The sequence below is a fragment of the Electrophorus electricus genome, chromosome 25, assembly GCF_013358815.1.
Source record: "Electrophorus electricus isolate fEleEle1 chromosome 25, fEleEle1.pri, whole genome shotgun sequence".
In the NCBI taxonomy this organism is placed as follows: Eukaryota; Metazoa; Chordata; class Actinopteri; order Gymnotiformes; family Gymnotidae; genus Electrophorus; species Electrophorus electricus.
Window position 1 is genome coordinate 2,033,492 of NC_049559.1, and position 26,509 is coordinate 2,060,000.

Genomic DNA, 26,509 nt, shown 5'->3' on the forward strand with positions numbered 1-26,509 from the left:
GCCGTAAGCCTACAGAACGAGCCAAGCGTATCGGCCCGAGCTCGCCTAAAGCTTGCCGCGGCAGATCAGGTCTGAGTTCATGTGCCGCTACTGAGGCTTCCTCTGACAGTGGCCTACAATTCACTTTCCAAGAAGTTTATTTTCAGGCTCCAATTGTTCAATAAATATTATACTGTGTGTGTGTGTGTGTGTGTGTGTGTGTGTGTGTGTGTGTGTGTTGGAGCACTCTTTTGAAACCCAATCTCATGCCTGTGAAGCCCTCCTAACCCTTGGTGTGGAGTGAGATGGTATAAATAGATCCATCAGCGCAAGGGGCCACTGGAGAAGAATAGGAGTTATGCAAGAGCAGTTCATAAGGGCAGCAAATGCCCCCGGGGGAGGGGGGGAGGAGGATGAGGGGAGTGAGCAGAGGGGAGGCGAATTCGATGAACCCCACACAGCAGTGACTCTCCCGCTGAGCGCGTGAAAAAACAGGCAGGAGTGCAGGAGGAAGAAAAGAGTCAATAACATCTGACTTCAACTTCCTGTCCCCGTCTACAGAGGGGCCAGACTCGGACGACCAAACCAGGCGTCTCTAGACAGGCGATCTCCGTGCGTCTCAGCTTCTCGAGGTCTTCCCTCCTGTGGAAATGGTGTGGACCGAGGTGAGGCGGGTGGGTTCCGTGCGGAGCTGCAGTCTCCGGGTAACCTATTTTCACTTGCCGTCCATCACCGGTCATGAACTGTGGCACTAATTACTTCCTGGAATGCCGAGAGCACATGTCCTCGAAGTGTTCCCTCGCTCACAATTCAGATTAGACCCCTTCATCTAAAAATGTGACATATCAGCCTTCGTGTCGAGCACACAGTGCTAGTGGGCCATGGTGCTTCACTGGCGCTCTGGGGGCCAGATCCTTTTCTCGGTAGCCAGCAAAACTTGGAGGCTGTTGCCAAGTGCTAATTGCCCATGGTTACCACTTTTGCAGGGGGTCCTGTCTCCTCGACATGACACCGGGTGACTGGCAATAAATTAAGCCCTAAGTGGATGAGCAAATGTGCATGTGTGACGTGCAACGTGCAAGCTTCTCACCTTCCACTTCCCATCTGTTGCTCCGGTAATGAAAGCGGCCCACGGACCGCACGGCGGTACCGAATGCCATCGCCTGGCGTGCCGGCTGTGCCCGCCAGCGAGGGGGCGGTGCCATCCGACGAAGCCGCGCGAGACTACAGGGACACGTGTCCCCAACGGGCCGCTCGCTCGTGTCCGGCGGGAGCGATCGTCCGCGGCCCACGTCGGAGGACGAAGATGCATCACGGCCAGGGATGGCGCGGGAGGGGTGGCCACGGACCCGGGCACAGGAGGTCCCCTTCGGCAGAGAGGAATGCTGCAAGAGAAGGCGAGGTGGATGGCGAGAGACGCCGGGGCGAGAAATACGGGATGTGAGGGACACAGAAGGTGCAAATAGCACCAGAATACGATTTTACCGGACAATCTGTCAGCAGCTGGCCTGGAGACCATGTGCAACGGCTCTCAAAAGGGACAGGGTTTAAGAGAGGGAGAGGGAGAGGGAGAGAGAGAGAGAGGAAGAGAGAGAGAGAGAGAGAGAGAGAGAGAGAGAGAGTGAGAGAGAGAGAGAGCGAGAGAGAGAGCGAGAGAGAGAGAGAGAGCGAGAGAGAGAGAGAGAGAGAGTGAGAGAGAGAGAGAGAGCGAGAGAGAGAGCGAGAGAGAGAGAGAGAGCGAGAGAGAGCGAGAGAGAGAGAGAGCGAGAGAGAGAGAGGAAGAGAGAGAGAGAGCGAGAGAGAGAGAGAGAGAGCGAGAGAGCGAGAGAGAGAGAGAGAGAGAGAGAGCGAGAGAGAGAGAGAACAATCACTGGCGAGCATGTTTGGGGAGATAGGCAGAGTGGCGTATACATGGGACAGAGCAGGCACTTATGGATGTGGAGGAGGGTCTCTATGAGAGTTGGGCTCCCCTCACACCTCCACCCGGTATCATAGGTTAGAAAGAGCACTGAACAGGCCCTAACAAAGTTATTAGTACAGGCGCTGACTTAAACTGTCAGCGTTTACTCAGATATCTGAACCACCCTCTCCTAACGCAGCCATGAAAGCCTCATGTTTCATATTACAGTTCCCTGAGCAATAATAAACCTACTGGCTTAGTGGAATTAATCAGCGAGAATCCAGTGAAGATTGTGTTTCCTCCCTGAGCAAAGGGCAAGGTTTACAACAAGCATTCCCCATTTGCAAAATATCTGGAACGTTCTAACAATAACACAGATCCAAGGGTTGTGCTGCAGACATTTGGCAAATGTTTGCTGTTCCTAAAGGCCATTTCCTCTTGATTTATTTCTGCGTGTGTGGTCAGAAAATAATAAGAATATAAATTGCAGTAAGAATGGAATCGGTTCAGTAAACACACGAACTAAGTGAAAATTTGAAGGTCAGTAAGAATCTGAATGGTTCAGTATGTGAATGCAGCGAGTGTGTGAATGGTTCAGTACATGAACGCAGCAAGTGTGTAAATGGTTCGGAATGTGTTCGTCTCCTGCCCATCATTCATTTGTCTCCCATCATCCCCCAAATTGCCAGTAATTGTTTGTAATTGCAGTCTTCAGCGTGTGTTAAACTGTCTAGAGTTAGCAAAGGCTGCAGTCCGTTTGTATCCTCCACTTCTCACCCAATTAAATGGACCCCCATTTGTCAGATATAATCTGATGACACTAGGACAGGACAGGAACTAAGAACCATCAATGTTTACACACAGAACATTACGGACATGATCAATGCTCATAAGCGGATAGTTTGAGACAAGGATTGATATAATCATCAACACCAACTTCATAGCAAAGTGTATATTAGACCACAATGAAGAACCTTAAAAGGCCAGAGGACTTAAGTGTGCATGTGTGGGCTTTAACTTTGGTCCTGCTGCCTAGTATTTATAGCTCATCTAGATAAAGAGTGCCTGTTCATTCTGCACCACCTCAATTAGCCACCCCACAAGAGGGGTAACTCAGTCAGGAGGGCGTAGGGCCGATCCCCAGAGCCTCCCCACTCAGTCTGGCCAGACTCACCCCGCTGACAGGTTGCCCGAGCTCTGAGGAAAGGACCACCGCCTCACGTAGGTAAGCTACCAACAGCATCACTCACACTGTAATCTCCATTTAACACTTGCAGATACATCTCAGATGTGCCGATGACATCTGTGAAGAGAATGTGTGTTTTTAGCGCAATGCCGTGGCTCAAATGAAAATCGGTAAAAAGGAACTCCCGTTAGAGTTCCTGCAATCCTGTGTAAACATAGGAGAGAGTTGATTCACTAAAATGGATCCCATATAGTGACTATAATCTGGATCCAAACTGCGCAGCGTTGCCTCACATTGGTTCGATCTGCTTTTTCATACACCAATCATTTAGCAAAGAACTGAAATTAAAAGTTTGAAAAATTCCTCTCCTCATCATTAAAGCTCTCAACGCATGCCCCTGGATCTACCCTCATTTCCAGACAGGTAATCAAAATTCATGCAAGGAAAAAATGCATGCACGCACGCAGGCATAAACACACACGTGCGTGTGTATTTTATGCCACATAAAACTAACTCAAAGCACAAGGCTCAATCCAAAACAAATTCAACCCCGTCAAAGCTTTCTGATTTACTTGTTAAAACCTGTTACAGCACAGCCTTTAAAAAACACACAGCAGAGTCTGCTGCTGTTTTCTCTGGACTGAGATGATGCTTTCACGAGGTCGAACTGCATTTGGAAAATACACTGAACACAAGATTATTGCATAATGTCAGAAAGTCAGAGAGAGGTTATGGGCACTGTTTAAAATGCAGGCATATACAACATACGCTGAATGACGCGAGACGTGCTCTGTAGTAGTTGTGAGAACTGCATCATCACAGTGGCTGGTTACAGTGTTAACAGGCTGTCATCCCCATGGTATGTGACACCATACACTGTATGTGATGGCTCTCGGCTATGGTATAGGCAATGAGCGACTCACAACCGGAGGTTGGATATTTTATGCTTTTTTTGCATACAGATAGCAAAGAGGAGAATATATGTATGTATATGTGTGTGTGTGTGTGTGTGTGTGTGTGTGTGTGTGTGTGTCTGTGGTTTGGTCAGAACACAGCCTTAATCTCATGGGAGGGTAGGCCACCTGTCTCTTTTTTTGCTACGGCCTCTGAAAGCTCTCAGTATGCAGGCTGGAGCTCGACTGGACGTCAAGCGGCGCCATGTGAAGTGGTTCCGTGACGGCGGTCGCAGGGTTGCTAAACATAGCCAGAGAGCGGAAAAGAGCAGGAGATACAGGAGGAAGATAGGGCACCCTGGGACAGCGGAGCACGCTGCAGTCAATACCAGGAGACCAAAGTGACTGGATGCCAACAGGAGCGGACATTACTGAACACGCCACTCGCTGAGGTTTCCTGTAGAAAATGCTCCTTGAAGTATGTTATGGAGGATATATATATATATATATATATATATATATATATATATGTATATATATATGTATATATATATATATATATATATATATATATATATATATATATATATATATATATATATATATATATATATATATATAATATAATTACATTTTATAAAATGGTTCGATTTGTTGTACAGCAATGAAGCAACCGCGATTTCATTTTGCTGAAAACCACGAGACAGGAAACGGGGCTCAAAAGCTGTAGTTTGCCGAGTTGCGTAGGTCGAAGGTGAACTGAGACTCTGTGGCCCATTATCCAAATAGCCACGCTGCACACTGATAACCTGTGGCCCCCCTATGGCGGAGGTGCCAACTGACGTCCAAACCCAGAGCAGCGTTACAGCTGAGGGTAAAAACAGATTTTATTTTATCCCAACAGCAGCTGCATAACGTCATCTTACAGTGACACTTGTGGTCTGGTTAATCGGTTTTATTCGGGGATCCAAAGAAAGCTTTAATAATCCAGTGCAATCTTTATTTAATCTAGTAGGAGGAGCAAGAGGCAAACTAGCCTGGGAAAAGAGTCAGGGAAACGCAAAGAATAAACTTCGTAAACTTTGAGAGTGGAGGGAAAAATACTGGTGTCGACGGGTCAACGCAGACGCCAAGCGCGGATGTTGAAACGCGCCACAATCACGTCCAGGGCAGCAGCGCCCTGCGGCGGGTGTGCAGCAGACACACACTGGACGCAAAGCAACGGCCGAGAGAATTACGCGCTCACGTTACAAAGGGTGCACCTTGGCCACATAGGCAGGGCCTCAGTAATTGCACCCCCCGGGCTTCGAGGGTGTGGGAGGGCAGCGTAAAAGACAGCAGAGGACGGAACGCAGGCCACGACGTGCCCGCTATCCCGATGGAGCGGAGACGTGGAACGCGCAAATGGAAAGAATGGGGGGGAAAAAAAAGGTTTGGATGAGGGATTGCAAAAGACGGGCAAATGAAGACAAACAGGAAGAGGGGAGAGAGAGCGAGGCAGAGAGAGAAACCGAGAGGTGGAGACTTTGCGAGGGAGAGAAGAGAATTTGGACAGAGAGGTTGAGCGAGAGGTTCGGAGAGTGTGTGCGCTTCTGGCCGGGTGAGCAGAGCTCGCTGCCTTATATGGTCAAACTGTGGACGGTAGAAGCGCAGGAGGCGCAGGGCTTCACTCGGCCACGCTCAGCGAGGGAGCGCACGGAGGCGTCACCGGGCCGCGCCGCTCCTGGGCGGGATAAGCAGAGGGGCTTTAGCGAGCTCAGGACCGGGACAGCTGCAGCCGTGAGTAGGCATTCGCTCGGCACGCCAGCACCGTCCCGTCATTCAGTAGGAATCGGCATGTCTGATCGCGCTGTCCTCCGTCTTCGGGAACAGCTTTAACTCGGCTCGGGATCTGCTTTCCGATTCGTCTTGGGCCACATGTTTTCCACGGGTTTCATTAAGAGCAACTTTGTTTTGTGGTATGTGTGAAGACTAGATTAAACGGGTACACAAAGATGCTGCATCCACTGATCTGATTGGGTGTTAAAATTAGACAGATGCACACACGCAATCTGTATTCTCCTTGTTGACAGGTGGAGGTTATGGATTGCTTGCTATGGTATGACAGCGATGTTCAGGAGCGGCACATGGCTTCATCCCCTGCTTTACAGCGATGCTGTGCAATGATACAGGGCTGAGCTCATGTGCTGTTGAGTTTGACTAATAGCCAGGTACTCCGATACGGCGAGTAGAAAGCGATCCTGGTGCTACCTTACGTGCCTGACGATCTGATCTCGCCAAGCAGACGTCGCAGACCATCCTGGAGGGTACAACCTCTCGTCAGCTGTTTTTCCAGGGCATGGCTGCACCCAAACCCTCATATCAACATAATTGCTCTGCAGCCATTTCACGAGCAAGTACCTCATGTGGCCGTCGCGCATGAGGCGCGACCTCTCTGAGGTTAACTGACCCGACGTGGGAAGAACTTTGAGACACAGCCCGGCTGTTCCCTCTCTGACAGTTCAGTGCGTGCTTCGCTCAGCCTTTGTAACACACGGTGCCTCTTTTTGAGCAGGAGGAAGGATGACAGAGCGCTACGACTGCCACTACTGCAAGGAAACCCTGTTCGGACGGAAGTACGTCCTGCGTGAGGAGAACCCATACTGTGTGAAGTGTTACGAGAGCCTGTACTCCAACACCTGTGAGGAGTGCAAGAAGCCAATCGGCTGCAACAGCAGGGTAACCCTGGCTGCACACGCGTATTTTACACGCAAACATACAACCGCTGCATGTTACACGCAGTGCATGTAGACAACACGGCATTAGACCGGTCAGACACGTTGACACGTGGACATTAGGCAGTCATAACACAGTTAACTGCAAAATGCATTACTGCCTATAAATATGATAGAATACCCAATATGCACTGTACTGTCCAGGGCATCCAAATAGTGACACTAGTGTGTTGTATCGAGTGCTAGAGGAACCGGCTGTTTCATGTTTCTGGCCAAGCAAACGCACATCATAGAACACCCAGAAGTGCTTGGCCCCCTTTAGTTACTAATAACCTTTGCCCATACCCTAAAGCCTCATCACCCTGACGAGTGCACCGTGAGTAGTTACCGGATCGTGGGGTGCCTGAGGTGACCAGCTCTGTTCGTGTCTCCTGCCCCGCTACTGCAGGACCTGTCATACAAAGACCGTCACTGGCACGAAGGATGTTTCCACTGCTTCCAATGCCAGCATTCGCTGGTGGACAAACCCTTCTCCACCAGGGACGAGCAGCTACTGTGCACCGAGTGCTACTCCAACCAGTACTCCTCCAAGTGCCACGAGTGCAAGAAGACCATCATGCCCGGTGAGGGGCGCTTCCGCACGAGCCTCGCTCACGCGCACACTCGCCGCCCCCCGAAGGCTGCACGAGAAAAACAGCAATGGCCTCTCTGCCGCTGCGGTTCCCGCCGAGCTCCTGCAGCGGAGCGGAGGCTGTTCAAACGTAACGGAATGGTTCTGAAACCATTGGAAATACTGCACATTGGCAATTAATCTGTGACCAATCACCCGGTCCTCGCTCGGCTAAGACCGTTCCAAAATATAGTAACAGCTGACCTTTGTCACAATCTCTCTCTCTCTCTCATATATATATATATATATGTTCAAAGACCTGAACAGAATTTTGGTTAAAGAAAGTGAACTATTACTAGGCAATGTGAACAAAGCCTCCCAGTAATCACATAGTAAAGGACACCATTGTTTTTGGTACTTTTAAAATCATCCAATCTTTCGCCGTCCTGGGTGGGACACTCGCATATAGTGTGTGTGAAGTACAAACATCTGAAGCGTAGCAGCAGGAGAGATCTAAACACCATGTCTTTTCCCCCCACTTTAAAAAAAAAAAAGAAAAGAAACATTACCACTCTGTTCTGTGTTTACGTAACGGTAGCCGGATATGTGTGTGTGTTACTCTGGACTGTGCGAGCCAGGAAAGCTCAAAAGATCAGAGCTGGAATGTGATTTGGTCCGGTACCTTCGCAGTTCTCTTCAGAACAGATGATTCATTTCGGATTCTGTGCCTCAGGTTCTCAGCACACAGCGACTGCTTAACTAAAGCCGCTCTCAAGTTTAAAAAAAAAAAAAACCCCACTAAAAATATGTTTAATGCAGGTCATCTTCCACTGCGTCAGCACTTGATCCCTCTTTTTTTGGGGGGGGGGGGGGCCTCCTCTCACACGCACTTCCACAGGCTCCCGGAAGATGGAACACAAGGGGAACAGCTGGCATGAGACGTGTTTCACCTGCCAACGGTGCCAGCAGCCCATCGGCACCAAGAGTTTCATCCCCAAGGACAGCAGCAACTACTGTGTGCCCTGCTACGAGAAGCAGTTTGCCATGCAGTGCGTCCAGTGCAAGAAGGTACGAAGCCGTTCGATGAGTGTTCGCCGGCATCTTATATTCCTGTTTACTGATGATATACCCTGAAAGTGTTCAGGGAGCATATCAAGGCATTTTTACTTGGACCGAGAACTCGAGTTGAGCGTGTCTGAAAGGGAGAGACGTTGGACACATTCCTTCTGTCTGAGCTTCGCTTGTGGGTTAAGCTAGTGAAAGCAGTAACTATGACAGACTGGATGATAAAGGCTTAAAGTCAGTTAGAATTTCAGTTCAAGGGCAGCTGGCATTACCCAGGTATCCGTGTGAGAACGGCACGCGAGCATTCCCACTCTGCACCCCTTCATCTGTCCAGCCCATCACCACCGGGGGCGTGACCTACCACGAGCAGCCCTGGCATAAGGACTGCTTCCTGTGCACAGGCTGCAAGCAGCAGCTATCCGGCCAGCGCTTCACGTCTCGTGACGACTTCCCCTACTGCCTGAACTGCTTCTGCAACCTGTACGCCAAGAAGTGTGCCTCGTGCACAACCCCCATCAGCGGTACGTATGCTCCGTTACCCACGAGCCCCAACGCCCCACAGAAAACAGAGACAACCAACCATTCATTTACATTTATGGCATTTAGCAGACCATTTCCTGTAGCTATGCACTTTCACTGCAATTTCTGTTGCTTTATTGACAGACAGACAAACACATACACAATGACCTCCTGATCCTTACCTTTGCTCCTAAGGCCTCGGAGGCAGCAAATACATCTCCTTTGAGGAGCGCCAGTGGCACAACGACTGTTTCAACTGTAAGAAGTGCTCCGTCTCTCTGGTGGGCCGCGGCTTCCTCACCGAGCGGGACGACATCCTGTGTCCCGAGTGTGGCAAGGATGTCTGAAACTGAGGAATTTGGACGAAACGGAAGCAAGTCATGGCAGCAAAAAACCCTGATAAGGCCTGCTAATATTAATGAATTAATCGATTATAATAGGCTATGAACAAGCACAGGCTATGAACAAGTAAACTTTCTTTCTATTAATAGCTTGAATAGTTGATAATGTCACATATTTTAGCCACAGACATTTATTTTCACTACAGCACAAGTAATAAGAGCTTCCTGGTGGAACTGATACTTACACAAATATTCTGTCAATATTAACTTTAGAAAATGTCAGTTTTACAAAGTCTGTTACAATATGTCAATGTTGATCTATTTAAAATTTAAAGCACTGTACCTAGTTCCCCTTCAGTGGTTCTGACATAACACATTGCAACTAACAGAAAAAAAAAAAAAAACTGTGTGAAGACTTCCCAATGTTTGTCTGCACCAAACAAGATTAATAAAGCAAATTAAAACAATGAAACTTCAAGCATTTTCTTTTGTTCTTATCCAGAAAATCAAATGTCACACTTCATAAATCGAAACGATATCAGCAATTCACGCTGCAGAAAATGAAACATGAGCAAACACCGCCACCTAGTGCTAGAGCAGTGAACAGGCACATCCATTGATAACATGAAGTTTGGAAAAAAATGTTTGGAGAAATTTGGCTGTAGTGATGGAGTGATAACAGATGCCTCATGGAAGAGTAGACTGGAGTGAGTGATCTGGCACAACGTTACCCAACAAGGTGCTTGGAAAACCAAAAACTGTAGGAAAACAGGAAAAAAACCCACTTGACCAGAGAACTGAAATCCAACTTTATTGCATCCAACACATTTCAGCTCACATGCCTTCATCAGGAAGTGTGACTGCAAAGAACAGGAAGTACTATTTAATAACAAACAGTAAAATGGCTGCAACACTAATCCCTCAACAGTGTCTTCCTCTCCGAATAAAGGATCTTAGAGAGAGACTCAACAGGAAGCTTACAGATCTGAAACGACAATTTTCATCCCTTACACAGGATAAGTTAAAGTGACTCAAATTATATTTTTTGCCTTGAGACAAATCTGATTTTTTCAGGGCTGTGTGAACACACAAATCTGATCTGGGTCACTTTCACATGCAGCCCTAGATCAGAATCGTGACTTGAATGATAACATCTCAGATGGGAATTTGTGTGACTTCTTGCCTAATCACACGCGATTGGTGCCATCGTTGCCAAACCCTGGACAGCAGTGAGCAAGACAGCTGTGGAAAGAGTGACAAGCAGCCGTCTTCTTTTCCTAAAACCGTCTTCCCGACCTGAAGTGTTCGCCGTCGACTGGAGTTACTAGCGCGTACGTTTTGTGGTTTTAAAAATGTGTTGGAATGCGCTGGTTAAAAATAAAGAAAGCACGTCTGCTGCCCATCAAGTGATGCTGCACCCCTTCTAGACTAGTAAAACGATAGTTAAATTCACATTGTGTGAGTGGAACTGAAAATAGAAAATATTCTTTTGTATTAAAGACTCGAGGCAGACTTGGTTCCTGTCACTTACACTTACACCCAAACAGATTTTACAACCAAATGAAAATGCGGTGAACACATCATTCTTTATTCAAAGTACACATAAACCGGCCAGAGTACCGCAGGGAAGCCGTACGGCGTCTTTCAGAACCACGTCCAAAGTTCTGTTCCAAAACCACACACAGCGATCACGTTCAGCAGTAAAATCGTTTAACTAGCACTCCGTTGGCACCCTACAAGAGGGGACCAGGGGGCGCACGCTACTCTCGGAGTCCAGGAGCTACACAGGAGCTTCGTATCCCTGACATGGCTCCTCCTGTCAGAGGACCCCGTGGCTGAGACACACACCAGACCTTCCGAAAGGTAATGGTAGTCCTTCCTGTTAGGGGCTGCTGTTGGGGAGGGGGGACGGCATGTGACATCATGGCCATGTGACATGCTGAATCTTTTTTTTCACCTCAGGTGACTTGAGCTCCTGTGGCAAGGGGAAAAAAAAACAAAAAACAAAACGTTTATGAGCAGAGCTGCCAGGATGTGTACATGTCCACACCCCTTTTCCTAAAACTCAACGAAAAAAAAAAAAGAAGAAGCCCAAAACAAACATTTAATTTAATGAAATTTTAATTAAATGCAACAGTCACCGCTGGCTGGGAGAAGCTGAGTTTCCTTTGGCGCACGTACATAGTCTTCTTGTACACGACGATAAAATCACGAGCAGACGTAAACGTTGTGATATAAAACTCCAACCAACATGTCGGCGTGTGCAGAATGGTCTAATGGTTTGCTGTGGAGACCACCAAAGCTTCACATCATGCCTTTTTGGCTTGGGGCCTTTGTAACCCAGGGGGTAAACAGCAGAGCACGGCTTGGCTCCTGTGCGAGCGCGCAGCAAGCGCTCAGTCCACCGCGCCAAACAAAAACAGCAGCAGCAGCAGCAGCGGACCATTTAACAATGGCAGTCCACCTCCATTTCGCAAGCGCAATGACATCGTAGTGAACATGTCACACAGTGCATAGCTAACGATTACTGCTACGGAAATAACCACGGCGACGGCTCAAGCAACATCCTGCCGGAATTGCTATTCTTCTCGCATGCATTCTGTCAGAGCTTGATTGTTTTACTGGCCAAAACACTAAATATTCATAGTGCTAATTATATTATAATTATTATCTCAGCATTGGCCTTCACAGTTCTGGCATAGTGGAGAGCTGCATTATGCAAATTAGCTCTCTGACAAATCGTGCTTACTATTGTGCATTGGCCCACCAGCCCAATCATAGATGCTTTAGGCCATAATAATCTCACCAATGGAGTCGCTTAAGGAAATTATCGGGTTTTTTTAGTTAATGTGTAATAAGACAAAAAGTCAGTGCAAAATCCACGTTAAAGACCATTTAATTTCACCCTGGTGTTGATGGCGAAGGGACAGAGAGAACATAGTAAATACAAATAACCCAATCAAAGACACAGAGTCGTTTCAGAGGAGAAACCGATGACCGTCTGGCTGCACAGAGCTCGGGGGAACGCCGGGTCTGCGGTTTCTCCTCTGAAACGACTCTGTGTCTTTGATTGGGTTATTTGTATTTACTATGTTCTCTCTGTCCCTTCACCATCAGCACCAGCCAGCCACGCTCATTTGTGAAAGAAACATGCAGATTTTCATAGGTAAGAACTGTGACTAAAAAAAAGTGCAAGACTTCAGCGGGTCTAGATGACAGATGTGTGAATGTTTTAACGAACTGCAGCCATCACACGATCCAACAAACTGTTTCTGCCAGTACAATATAGGCCAAACTTTAACAACGTTATAGCAAGGGTTCACCGGCATGTTTGAAGACCTTGTATATTGTGGTATTTTTGTCTACTGTCTTGTAATGCCTAAGAGTGCCGATGCAGACTAGCAGCCTACACTGGCCTCAAACTTGTACATGCCCATCGTGACTCCCCAGCACTTCATTTCTTACTTCCTGTGTGTGCACAGATACAGGGGTAGTGCTCACAGGAATCCCAGGCCATTTTGCATCAGTAGGGGAAGCTAATCGCTGTGAATGGCTGCAAAACTGTAAGATGTTCTTACAAAGTACATGCTTCTGATAAACAGTATTCTGAGTGTATTGCAAGGAAAAAGCTAAAAATGTTATATTATGAGAAATACATATTATATTACACATACACCATCACCTGTATGTGATGTCATGATGCATTCTATGCGATCTAGATCTAAAATTGTATTCGTTTTTGAACATCTGAAACAAAGCATTTAAATGTGCATCTCCCATCTATGTATGTAACGCAGCAGGCATCTTCAAGGGCAGATAAGACACCAACAGATCATGCCGACAATGTTTGGAGACATCCAATAACCAATTTAATTAACACATCTGGTTCTTATCTAGTGAAGAGCAGGCAATCCAAAACATCCGTGCAGTGATGATTATGACAATGTAAACAGGTCTGCAAAGAGGCAGCTGCACTAACTAAACCCCACCAAGGCCCTGCTGTCCGTGTGCTGGCTGTACTCACAGGGCTGCCGGGCGCACCGCCAGGCTCTGAGGCGCCGCGTTTCAGCTTTGCGCTCGTGCTGCCGGAGGTTCCCAGGCTCCCGTTGCCTGTAGGACTCTTGGGACTCCCACCCGAGGACAGAGAGGGAGAGCAGTTTGTACAGGAGCCTGAAAGCTTCCGTATGGGGTTGGTGAGATCAACGGCACACGGCGGCGGCTTCAGGCGATCCGTAACCGCCGGAATGGGGGGGTCATGGCCTTTCTTTAGTTTAACGGCGCCTGTCTTGGCGGAGCCGCCTTCGAACACAATCAGAGGCCTTTTCCTGCCATCAGCACTTGAGCTGTCAGGGTGGAAGAAGAGGCTCAGCATTTAACAGGAATACAGGAATGGCAATGCAGCCTGATTGGCAAACTATGGCAAGAAGGTGAAAATAAGAAAGACCACAGAGCCCCACATCCAGCTCACCTATGTCCAGTAGTCGAGCGCTGGCGTGCTTTGGTATTCTCCATTCGTCTCCCCCACCGACTGTTAGGGAGTTCTCGCTGTGGTAGAGGGATAACGTGCTGTATGTATAACTCTGTAAGTTGGTCAGGGTCGTCTTCATCTTCTGTCCTTATCTTCCTCTGCAAAAATTAATCCAACACTCGGTAACTGAGAAAATATTCTTTGAGCAAACAAAACGTTGGCAACCTGAAGCATATTCTAACACTACATGGTTAGAAAAAGCAGATACCAATTGTCAGCCAGTTAGGCATAGGATGTGATGTGAATTTAACATTAGCCAGCTTGTGTAGCCTCGATTAGTAGCCTCCTCTTTTACAGCAACGTTGGTCAGTTCTTTCCATTTTCCGTTTGGTCTCTGCTGACAAACTAAGGAGACCCATCACGACATGCGGCTACTACTAAACTAAACTCTGCGTTACTAAACTCAGCTGCCAAACCATTCGCTAACCAACAGTCCACGGAAAAGATCAGTGTCAGACATCGAAACAAATCAACAACAAAATGAAACCGTTACAAGAAACTCGACAACAAAAGGCTATTTAAACCAAACGGCCCTTTTGACAACGAACACACAGCGAGCGAGCTAACCTACGTTAGCGTTTCCTCCGAAATGGTTTTCTACACAATGCCGTTATGAGACGAATTATTCTGCTTCATTTAGCTGGCTAACTGACACCTTAGACTATCCGACGACTGCAGGGTTGTAAAATTAAACGTTACTGTTTTATAATAGTAATAATCAGATAGCCATTAAAGCTAGGCTAGGCTAGGCTAGGCTAGGCTAGGCTAGGACAAAACCAGCGCCAGCTTAGCCACCTACACAGCAAAGGCAACTTTGGAGCTGACCTCATGTAACATAAGCTTGATAAACTGCGGAGACAGAAGTTCTGGGTGCAGTAGCAGGTCGCTGTCAGTAACGTTTCTGTCAGGCAACCCTGCTTTCCCGTCAGGTCTGTAGGACGCCATCTCACTCTTCCACTTCCGAAAAATGAGGACGTGCGACTTCATGCTTCCCAAATACGATACACTGGTAATGCGCCCCCGAGCGGCTGGGAGGAACACCACACCATAAGTCATAGTCGCCATAAAAAAGTGTTGTTGTTTTGTTTTTTTGTTTTTAAAAAAACAGAATTCAAACAGATTTCAAATGTTGTATTTATTGGAAATTCTGAAAGGATGTTTGATCCTAAGGTAAAAAAAAAATGTGGAAAACACACATTCAGTGCTGCACATAATTAACAACATTAATGAGACACTGACAAAATGCAAACATTTACATTTAGCTGACACTTTTATCTAAAGCAACTTACAATTATGACTGAGTACAACTTGAGCAATTGAGAGTTAAGGGCCTTGCTCAGGGGCCCAAGAGTGGCACCTTGAACCAACAACCTCCCAATTAAAAGCAATTTACCTTAACCACTGCGTTAACGCTGCACAAACAAATAACCTTTAAAAAGTCATTCAGTAACTAGAAGGTTCTTTTTCAGCAACGTTTAAGGAATACTAGGTGTTTCATTGCATTCCCATAATTTGGCAGACACCGTTATGCAGAGCAACTTACCTATTTGGCAAACAGAGTGTGTGCTTACTAGAAATCAAATCTGATTTATTGGATGCATCCCAAAAGTTTCCCATTTCATCTCCTTGTCATTTACCTCAGAGTTTCCAAGTGAAAGGGTGAGGAAAGAAGGAGCAAATGTTCTCCGTACGGAAACCGGGCGGCATTTAGACGCGATCTTCACACACGCATGTCGTTCAACGATGCCGTTTTGTTCCGCTAACAATACACTTGAGAAACCCGTCATGCCTCCTGCCAAAGAAGACATCCGAGGGAAATTTTCAGTTCCTTGACAAGTCTCCTTAGGCCAGTAGTTAAACCAGAGAATGAGATGAGTTGCAAAAAAGAGCAGCAGATGAGGCAAGGAAACAAAACGGCACTACTGGGAACGTGCAGCTTACGTGCCGTACGCATACACTTAACCACAGGGTTCAATGCCACCATATTACCGACAAAAAGTGATTTTTAAAAAATTGTAGTTTTCTGTTCACTAATAGCTAACAGTTTACAGTCAACAGCTGTATTTGCCTGGAGCTACTTAACAGGAAATGACCAGAAAGCATGACCCTGGATTAGAAATATCTGCACGTGTCGTCTTGGTGAACTGGGCGAAATATGATGTGAATGTTTTGTGTATCCTTTCACTGAACTACAACAGATGGATTTATTTGTTCACGTGTGTTGCTTGTCAGGATTTCCTGATTTCAAATTCACAATCACTGTTTAGACTACACAGACTACACAATGTCCTGATAATTAAGTATAAAGGACAGAACAACTGGCATCTGTGTCTTTCAGATGAACACAGTATCACGGCTTTAACTTGACATCTAAGTATATTAACACACGAGTCCTAAACGGAAGACTGGGTCTCACTGCTACACACATAAATATTGCTTGGTCTTATGCGCCTACGGCTCCGGCCCGGAACCTTAGGACAGAACCTGCACGTCTTGGGCACGAAGTCCAAACAGGCCTGGCGAAACTTGCGAATCCTCCAGCAGTAGATGATGGGGTTGAAGACTGCCTTCAGGTAGCTCAGCCACAGCGTCCCCACACTCACCGGGTAAAAGGCCGGGCTGAAGCAGAACCGGCGGCTGAACACGGCCAGCAGGCTGACCACCGTGTGGGGCAGCCAGCACACGGAAAACCCCACGAAGAGGATGAGGATGGTGGTGAAGGCCCTGGTCTTGAAGCTCATGTCCACGGTGACCTGCGGGGGGCGCTGCAGACCCGCGAGCCCCACCTTGCCGACATGGTTGAGGCCGGCGCCACCTTCGGCGGCAGCATTGTGGATGCGCAGGGCATTCCTCCGCACCGTGTTCAGGATGCACACATAGGAGTACAGCATGACGCTAAACGGCACGAAGAAAACGGCCACTGCCAACAGTACCGCATAGCCCCGGTCTGCCAGGGAGTCGCTGTATCCCAGAATGCAATGGGGGGTCCGCTCTACCTCCCTGGCTGTCCTCCAGCCCACCAGGGATGGGAGGGACACGCAGAACGACAGAACCCATGATGCTGCAATCAGAACTTTGGCCCGATGGGGGGTGAGCTTGTCCTGCCTCTGCACGATGATGAGAAAACGGTCTACGCTGATGATCAGCAGGATGGACACACCCTCCAAGACAAACAGCCAATAGAGCATGACCGAGGCTCGGCAGAAGCCCGGGCCAAAACTCCAGTCCGCTGTTGCCACGGTGACGGCAGTGAAGGGCATGCACAGCAACGAAAGCATGATGTCAGAGAAGGCCAGCGTAGCGAGGAGCAGGTTGATAGCCGAGCGCATCGCCGGCTTCTGGTAGACGATCAGGCACACGATGGCGTTGCCGAAGAAACCAATTGTGATCATGAAGATCATGACGCCAGCCAGTGCCACCCTAAGCACGGCAGGCATGAGACTGGGCTCAACCTCCTGAAGCTCTGCCCCTAATGGCTCGAGCAGGTCACACCCTTCTAGCGTGCTAGCATTACACCAAGACATGTCAACTGTTTTCAACATCAGTCCATGTCTCTAATCCTCCACCATGGTCACCTTAGCAGTCCATCTGTGTTTCTTTAGCTGAAGCAACCTAAAAACAAGAGTGTTTAAGGCAGTACATTACATTTTATGTGGTAAATAATTTGCAGCTACATTGTGCAACAGTATCATGTCCCCCAAAAGACGGAAAGTTTTAAACACAAGTTCTGAAATACCATTTAGGAGACATGGCGTGTAGACAGAGAATCTGTAACACTGATGCATTCTGTATGTTCATAAGTACTGTGACTGACTAGTAGGGCCGAAACATCCCAGACAAACTAACAGCAACCCAGTTTTACATTTTAAACGTAAGAAAAATGTTCAAAGTATACTCACCCACTGGATGTTCTAGTTGCCATGGTTACCGAAGTTTTCTCTTTGCTAGGGACAGCGTGCATGGTTAACGCTGTGGAGAAGTTCAACAGAATCCATCAAGATTCCCTCTCATACGCATGTCATTATCCCAGAACCTGTAAAACATGCAAATGTAAAGCTCATTTTAGCCTTGCCTGTGAGGACGGACCTGTTAAGGTTTCTAGGATTAATAGCCAGGAAATCAGACACCGGGATTTTGCCTCTTGCGTTGTTATGTGGAAATCCAGTGAAATAAACCTTTGACTGTTCATCAGGCTCTCACATGGAGCGCAGTCAGTATGAATAATTTTCCATGCCATGATCTCATCACCTTAGAGGTTGCAGTGATATTTGCTATGGTGAAAAAGATTTTGAGTTTTAATATTTGGTAAGTACATTGTCAAAAACTCTATACTGCACCCTTTTCTTAGGAGCTTGTGAGGTATCAGACACCACTACCTTAGCAACCAGGCTTTCAGTTCCATGGCAACCACACGGTATCTTCTGCTATGGTGAACACTGCCATGTGCGCCTTGCATGGCAACTATGACCCATCATGAATGACTGCTTCAGTGCTGAATATGCCTTTACCTTGGTCATGCACTAGAATTCCAGGAGACAAGTCAGTCCTAATTAACTTAAATGTTGTAAAAATGAAATATTAGTGAATTCAATGTCTCTTTTAGTTATTCAGAAAAGATGTTTTATCCTCTCAAACATATCCAGTGAAAATAATTATCTTGTGAAAAAGTGACACAATTTGAAGAAATTTGAGGAGAGGCAGGTTTCCTGAGCATACACTGCAGTAACAACCCTTCATGTATTTTTGGAAAATAGGTGTTTTTCTTTCACTGCACTGGGCGGTGGGCTGGCCGACTGCTGAACATCGAGCTGCAGGGTTTTGTAACAGGCCAGACCCTTCCAAATGGCGACTGGTTTGAAGGAAAGGTTTGCACCCGCTGCGAGATCCCCGTCTGCCAGTGATTACACAGCTCAAGAGCTCTCCACCCGTTTGCAAGGGTGATGATTAGCATAATTCACACACACACACACACACACACACACATCTAGAAAACAGAGACTCATCAGTACGACCCTATTAAATCTGAACACACACACACACACTGATGCTCGTGCGACCCCGCAACACACAATCTCACACAAAAGTAGTCATACAAGCCTCATCCCTCTTTTCATATGTCCACAGATTTGAACAGAATCTATAAGAAGAAACCGTTTCTTCTTTTAAGATGAAATCGACTTCATCTGTCTTTTACTTGTTAAGGAGACATGCTTAGTAAACTTAGTAAAGCAGGAAAATGTGATGAAGTGAATAATCATATTCAGTGTGCCACTGTTAACCGGTTTACAGAAGTTAAGGTTAACGCAACCTTCAGAGGATCCTTTCTGCATTCTTACACTTTTTAGTTACATTATGCTACAAACCCTTCGTAACATAAGGTCAGAGACCACAGCTACTCACTTTGCTTTAAGAATGAAATATATATATACTGTTTGCATAATATTTACACACACACAAACAGCAGGGTCCACTTAAACATCAATTCAATAAGCCACTTGAATCCACTGCTTCATCACATTATGAGCTTGTTACCAAGATACCAGAGGCCACGATGACTGAAGTGACCAATCAGCTGACTCTGTGGAGAGGCGAGGAGCCACACGGCCTTTGCGTTGGGCTCAGACAGGTATCCTTCCGCAGACTGTGACGCTCAATGTTCAGGAACCCTTAGGCTCCGCCCACATTTGTGTTACATCTGGTGCTCTTTCACTCACTACCCATGATGTTTTAAAATGATTTTTTTTCAAATCACTGGATACGGAGGAATGTGGAATACTGTACACACTTTGTGGTGATTCTCGTATCAGCGTGGTTGCCATAAACTTGCTCTGGGAACTCAGTGAGCTAGCAGCGCCATGTCGGTGTTTTCTACACCGTTTCTTCTCTTCATAAGATCTCGAGTTCTCTCCTAAAATGCGGCACCTCCGTTCGAAAGGGCTTCTGGCAGCAACGCAGCTCGCTCGGTGGTAGAGAGAGCGCGCATTAGGGTGACTAGATCATTAGTAAAGAGCAAGATGACTCATTAGGGATGCAACGACAAGTGCTTCCCCATCAGAACGTCGGTAATTAGGCCAAATGATAGCATGCCAATTAACAGGATTACCAGTCTTCCCCTCAAATTGGGAAAATTGCGATCATGGCCGTGTGCATCATTACTTTATGTGTATATCGTGTCCTGCCACCAAAGCACATCCAGGATTCACGGTCTGTGTACGCCTGCCTCGCGCTCTCAGTGCTACGCGCGCGGCATTCGACGCGAAACGCGGGTGAGTTTGCGATGCGAAGAAACGAAGCGCACGTTACCTGTTTTGTCGTCGCCCGCGCGGTAAGGCTGCTGCCACTTCAAACCCAACACCACGCACAAAAGTCGTCCTGTGTCCTTGTGAGACTGATCTCGCTCAGACTGCGACACTTCACGTGTAGCAGCATATGACAGCGAAACTGCAAGAGCACCTCTCGGTCCCGTTTTCAGATGCTGCTATTACACACCCGCCATCCTTACAGATAAAAGTCCCTAATGATTTTTTTTAAAGCGCAAATGGCGAAAACGCCAATAACGCGCAATTTCCAAAACGTTCCCTAACGCTTGGCATCGTTTTTATGTAAGATTCACTCGCACTGTCTTACGAATGGGGCAGATGTATTGCTTCGAGGAATAAATGCGTGTTTTACACAGCAAGGTTCATTCAAACGTGGATAAATGACTGTCACGTATTTGTGGCGCCGCTGGCCCTCCTTAGGATGTCCGTTACCTGGGCAACTATTTATCTCCGTTCGATCTGCCCTGCCAGTAGTATGCCTGTCTACTCTCTGTACAGACCTGCGCCTCCTCCAACTCCACTTGCTCACTCTGTGACCCAAACAGCACGATACATTTACATGCATTGTGGCAGTTAGCAGACGCCCTTATCCTAATGGGTTAGAGGGGAAAAATACCCTTAACCGGGACACTGCCAAAACCACAACACACTTAGAGAGCAAAAACAATACAGATCACGTGCAAATCTAAAATCTTGCAAGAGCCCGACTAGTTTGAAATAAAGTGATTTCCAAAGAGCCGCTGTCCCACCGGCTGGGTGGGAGTCTTGATACTGGTGTTCCATGGATCTTGAAGGTCAGTGGGTCAAGCCAGACAGACACGTGACCATGACCAACAGCCATGAAGGAGCGGGTCCCCATTTGGCCCCGCAGGCACGAGCAGTGAACGGACTAGTGACAACGGCGTGCCACGGGCGCTCTTAGGTGCGCCGATTCACGTACTTCCACGCACACACACACACCATCAGACCGCTGAGCGGTTCAACGAAATCCTCTTGCAGGTTTAATCACAGGCTCCGTGTCTGCATTATACATCTGTATAAGGATGATAACAGACCGCGTGTCATGTGTTTAACAGGTGCATGGTTAATCATAGCTTGCGCGCCACTTGCAGTTTGCTGCCGGAGTTTTCCGTGGTGGTGAGACCAGCGCTTATATCGGAATTTAACTGATCGGTTTCACAAACAGAAGGGCCGTGTAAGGGGAGGGGCTTAGGACGATACTAAACGTGAATCAGATTAAAGCAAAATCCTGCGTGTTGTGAACAGCAACATCGGAGAAAGAGAACCGGATTTTGTGCAAAATGCTCTCATGCCCTCCGCGCTTTAGGACATTTCTAACCCTTTGTTAATACTATGACTTCAAAATCTGACAAGTGCTTTATACTTTATTTAGTTTTATCGGCTCTCACGGATCTATGTTGTTGAATTTCTTAATTTCTGAACCTTTGATTACAAGATTATTATGCCATTTTATTTTTAGCCAGTAGATGTCAATATTGCCAAAGCAGAGACTAGTCTTAGTGTACCAGGCTTGGTAGGTCCAAAACATCCATCGTTGAGGTGTGTGCTCTTTTTCGTATCTTGCGTAACCCATTTGGTGACACTACGCAGGAGAAGTTGAATGCACGAGCCCTGCGCACGGCTTCAAATGAAGCGTTTCCAGTCACGAGCGAAACGAAAGGCCATCAAAGGAAATGTGATTTTATTTCATGAAGCATGCATAGTAAAGGTACAGGGCTCGCATGCCAACCGATCCGTGCGAGATGAAGTCCCGGAGCGAAGTGGCAGACGGCTCCGCCTAAAGATCTGCCCAGCAAGCGCTGTGCTACGCTCGCGCTGAACCTCGAGCATGCACATATGCAGACCCCGTCGGGAGGCAGTGCAAACGGAGAGCCCAATTCACCTCCTTGTCCAGCATTCCTCGCATGTTCGCTCCAATTCGTCCTCTGATCCTCCACCGCTCTCCTTAAGGAAAAAGTCTCAATCTTTAAGACGACAGACTGGCTACAGGTGGAGCACTATCGATACTGCAGTGGATGGAATGGATGCCATTTTAAAATGTTCCAATTAAATTAAGAATAGTAAAATAGTGCTACACTTGGGACTGATATCATGAACTAGATTGAACCCAGAAGCTCACGATAGCGTCTCTTAACTTGTGTACTACCTGTGAAATGACTCCACAGTCCGCCAGCTGAAAGAAATATGAATATTTCTCACCTTACTACATTGACCAAGTTCCGACCAACAGAGTAAAAACCAGTCAACCAAACAGAATAAAATTCCTTCCATAAAAATCTACTTTCTATCGGTTTTCAGACAATGGAACACAAATAGGCTAGATGACGATTGTTATTCTGATTGCGTTATTCTATTTGGATAAATATGTTCACAACAGCGCAATTAAATCAGTGACTGGGAATAATCTGTATGTGAATAATTGCTTCTGTGTCTAATCCAGTCATTTTGAAATGCCTTACCTATACACCAGAAAGCTTTGTGGTGTACTTGGCTTGCTCTAAACCAGTCTCAGCAGTGTGATACACCTTCCCCTAGGATTTACCCAGGAGCTTCGTGAACCTATTTCGGAAGTAGGAATCAATGTTTCACACGCACAGCTCCGCCTGTGTCAAAGATACTGCAGGCCCAGGTGACTGGAGAGCTCTAAAAATGAAGATTTACTAGAGGAATGTGGCCCCGTTTAGTAAGATGGTAGTGCATCTCTTCCTTCATCTACTCTGCAGCCTCGCTCTGTGTGCACCCTCACCTCGCCCGCGCGCGCCCACGCGCGCGCCTGCCTCCAGCTGCAGCCGTCCGCGCGAAACTCCACCGTGGCCAGTCCACTTATCTCCCCTACCCACAGTGGGGCTTAATGGACAGGTGCCCACTCTCCTGCCTGCCTCGCCAACGCCGAGGTGCCCATTACACTGCCTGCTGTTTTAACATTCGGCCCTGTCTCTCCCACTCCGCATCTGGCAGCTCCACGCTCAGAGTCAGTTTCGCTTATGCACGCCCCCTCCTAACGAGTCCATTCATTAGCAAGGGGATAAACGACTCGAGGTAACGAGAAATCGAAACAAATCGGCAGGCCAGATCAATTAGGGGCGATATTTCGGCTCGGTAATTGAATGGTTGATTAAAGGCTGATAAGCGAATGCATGCTGATTCCTTCATGCTGAGAGTAATTCACCATTCAACAAACACCGTGGCTGCCCAGGTTGGTTATTCTTGCATCCCAAGTGTTTGTTGGGTTAGAAGCGTTTCAAACTGCTGCATTTGCCAGTGACCACATACAAGGCCTTCACTTTTGAAACACAATCATTTGTACACATAACAGCCAAGTGATTAAGTGCTTTTTGTACGCTGACCTTTTTAAAAACTTTTAATTTCACTGTTTCTTGTATATTCGCTGTTAATAGTTTAAATGAAAAGGCTGAACTGTTGATTTGCTTTTTATATGCATTGACAAGTAACTCTAAAGTGGATTTATTTCAAAGTGTATTGCATAGAATAGGATTATACCATTATCTCCGACACGCGCAAGTGCAGCTCGTGCACTTCCACTTCTCTTAGAGGGGGCGCGCGTACGCTTTTGCCCCCCCAACTTTTTATTTGAATAGGAAAAAATGACTTAAAGAAACGAGTGCAAGAGGAGCGTTAAATAACTCTCAAAATAATACGGGGTTACATGAACTGTCACACTCAAACAAAGCATCTGCTCGAGAGAGTGAAGATGTCTCGCTCTTTGCTGAACCATTTTGTGCGTTGCGCGAGCAAGACACAACGCCGCATTTAGCGCGCGAGCCTTAGCAGCTGCAGGCGTGTGTGTGTGTGTGTACGTACGTACTATATCCCTTGACTAACTGTCATGAATAATCGCGATTGATTTGACTATAAACAATTGTATTGTTTTGCAAAACGAGCGTAGCTAGAATGGCTAACGTTAACTAGTTCAGGGATCAGATTCCAGATTGTGGCCAGAGTCCGGGACAGTTTAGTGATTTTCCTGCTCCAACATGCCAATTTTTGTTTTGTTCTGTTTTTTTCTTTCTTTCTTTATCTAAGTCGTCAAACTCACAGCTGCCGGTAATTAATAGATTAGTGCAGCGAGCATTAGTGTTAGCGCAGCAGAAATTCAAGCGTTTGAACACTTCTCTCTTTATGCAGAAATGATACGCTAGGAAAATAAACAAAGAAGGATATTAGTGAAAGCACATATATTGACAGAACTTACATACAGATATTGATTTAACGGTTAATAAAGCTGTTCATCATTTAGACTGATGATTGTGGTGTTGGATGAGTGTATAACGCTAATGTAGTTGTTTACATGAAGTAGTGAGTCTGAGGAGCTGAAACCATAGACTACTATATACCCATAGACTGTATATACATATAGTATATACATATAGACTGTATATACATACATACCCATAGACTATATATGCATATATTATATACCCATAGACTATATATGCATATAGTATATACATAAAGACTGTATATACATACATACCCATAGACTATATATACATATAGTATATACCCATAGACTGTATATGCATATAGTATATACCCATAGACTGTATATGCATAGATATACATAGACTGTATGTACATATAGTATATACCCATAAACTGCATATGCATATAGTATATACCATAGACTGTATAGGCATATAGTGTATACCCATAGACTGTATATACATGTATACACATCGACTGTATGTACATATAGTATATACCCATAGACTGTATATGCATATAATATATACCCATAGACTGTATGTACATATAGTATATACCCATAGACTGTATGTACATATAGTATATACCCATAGACTGTATATGCATATAGTATATACCCATAGACTGTATGTACATATAGTATATACCCATAGACTGTATATGCACAGGTTGATAGAAGATCTAAGAAAAGGTGTCCCCAGTTTCTCTAAACATTCTGATTCTCATTAATGTTGTACTACTCTGAACTACAGGCTTGTTGCAACAGTGTTTTTATGAATGAATGAACTGAATAGCCCAATTTAAATAAATACATTCATGCAAAACACAGTGCTTTATTCATAAATGAAAGTGATGCTTTTAAGTGAACTTGTGATTTCAATATTTAAAATTGTTTGAAAAAAGAACCTAAAATCAAAATGACCACTAAAGGCCAAATATATAGCTGTATTTCTTGATGTTTTGTTAGGTAGAGTGCTTTTCTGGGACATTTTATGGTCTAAATTATAATCTATTTATAACCTGACAAATATGTAACATTTCTACTAAAGTAATATTTAGTGAATTATTGTAAAGGGTTGTAGATCCTCATTATCCATCATGTATTCCAGTGCCAGTGGCTTTGGCTAGATAGTCATTCAGTAGTTTGTTGCTTGCTGAAAATCACAGCATTTATTGGGTGCATCCTCAGCCAAACGTGTTTTATTTCCTCCACCTGCTGCTGAGTAATTCAAGTCTCTAGTATTGGTAAGTGGTAACAGTGACTGTACGTTCATGAAGGAGACCTTTTTCACTTCAGTTATGAAACATGCTGGATTCTGTGCTGGGCCTTTTAAACACTAAAACAAGCGTCTGTGGGTAAGCAGTATTTTCTGACTGAAATGGTAGTGAAAGGAAAATTCCTTTGTATCTCAGCCACCCCAAATTTGCCCCTAATGTTCATACTGAATCAGGTGCCCATGATCTCAGACACAGTGTAAAAAGTGTAACCTCAGTAACAGTGGTACATGCATGAGACACCCGTGTGTTCGGAGGTGACATGCAGTACAGGCAGAACTCTCTTAAGCTGTTGTTAAAAGGCGAACACTCCTATTCCACCAGCTTAGTGAAAGTAGTTCTCCCCTTTACTGGGCATTTCACTGAGTCTTATTTACTCATAGATGCTGTGGCCAGAGGTAGGGATAAATAGATGCTTTTGAACACCACTGTCACGCCTAAATGTGATTTATCCCTTATGGACTCAGCTATAAACCCCAGCATTGACAGAGCATTGTTGAGCAGGTCGAAGGAGACAGTGATTTAGCCGAGTAGTGTTGAAAATGCTGTTTGAAGTCGTGAAGAACGCTCGCGATGGGTCCTGCGGTAAAGGCATCCATCCGCCCTGGGTGTCACCCGAGCCTCAGTAATGCATATTCACATGTGCTCTTCACACCCACGAGTCCCCAAATCACAGAATTAATGATTGATTTTCTAAACCATGTGTCAAACAAAATGCAGCAGTGCTGAAGGTCCAGTGTGATGTTTTCAGTCCTCACTTTGCTCCGCATTTGTGTAGGGTGGTTTTCAGCTAAGAGACCAGTAGGGGACAGTGCTAATTAACATGGGAGCAGCGACTGCACAATGTGTCTCACAACCAGCAAAAATGCACATGTTAAACATTACCCACTACTGTCTTATGTATGTTTTATGCACAATTATATATGACATG

The 26,509-nt window shown here is 46.1% G+C and overlaps 3 protein-coding genes and 1 long non-coding RNA gene across 8 annotated transcripts; 1 reads left to right on the plus strand and 3 right to left on the minus strand.

The window, feature by feature from the left end:
• Nucleotides 1-2,954: 2,954 nt before the first annotated feature.
• On the plus strand, nt 2,955-9,674 carry fhl2a (four and a half LIM domains 2a). Of its 5 annotated transcripts, none has more exons than XM_027022099.2 (6): nt 2,956-3,104; nt 6,513-6,676; nt 7,121-7,295; nt 8,181-8,350; nt 8,682-8,868; nt 9,062-9,674. In XM_027022099.2, exons 2-6 carry the CDS (start codon nt 6,521-6,523, stop codon nt 9,211-9,213), a joined length of 840 nt encoding a protein of 279 aa, XP_026877900.1. In that variant the 5' UTR covers nt 2,956-3,104; nt 6,513-6,520; the 3' UTR covers nt 9,214-9,674. The 5 variants fall into 5 exon arrangements, with proteins under 5 accessions (XP_035378741.1, XP_026877900.1, XP_026877903.1 ...); XM_027022102.2 differs by lacking the exon at nt 2,956-3,104 and adding an exon at nt 4,414-4,436; XM_027022100.2 differs by lacking the exon at nt 2,956-3,104 and adding an exon at nt 5,518-5,737.
• Nucleotides 9,675-10,001: 327 nt separating this feature from the next.
• c25h2orf49 (chromosome 25 C2orf49 homolog) lies at nt 10,002-14,709 on the minus strand. Its single transcript, XM_027022103.2, has 4 exons — nt 14,561-14,709; nt 13,676-13,833; nt 13,232-13,550; nt 10,002-11,182 (listed from the first exon to the last, which is right to left on the minus strand). Exons 1-4 carry the CDS (start codon nt 14,678-14,680, stop codon nt 11,129-11,131), a joined length of 651 nt encoding a protein of 216 aa, XP_026877904.2. The 5' UTR covers nt 14,681-14,709; the 3' UTR covers nt 10,002-11,128.
• Nucleotides 14,710-15,098: 389 nt separating this feature from the next.
• gpr45 (G protein-coupled receptor 45) lies at nt 15,099-20,321 on the minus strand. The gene is made up of 3 exons (XM_027022107.2): nt 20,039-20,321; nt 17,635-17,768; nt 15,099-17,347 (listed from the first exon to the last, which is right to left on the minus strand). The coding sequence occupies exon 3, from the start codon at nt 17,275-17,277 to the stop codon at nt 16,129-16,131; it is 1,149 nt and encodes a 382-aa protein (XP_026877908.2). The 5' UTR covers nt 17,278-17,347; nt 17,635-17,768; nt 20,039-20,321; the 3' UTR covers nt 15,099-16,128.
• Nucleotides 20,322-21,989: 1,668 nt separating this feature from the next.
• On the minus strand, nt 21,990-22,631 carry LOC118240805. The gene is made up of 3 exons (XR_004775644.1): nt 22,536-22,631; nt 22,212-22,249; nt 21,990-22,020 (listed from the first exon to the last, which is right to left on the minus strand). It is a non-coding gene; the product is annotated as an uncharacterized LOC118240805 (long non-coding RNA).
• Between the last annotated feature and the right edge of the window lie 3,878 nt (nt 22,632-26,509).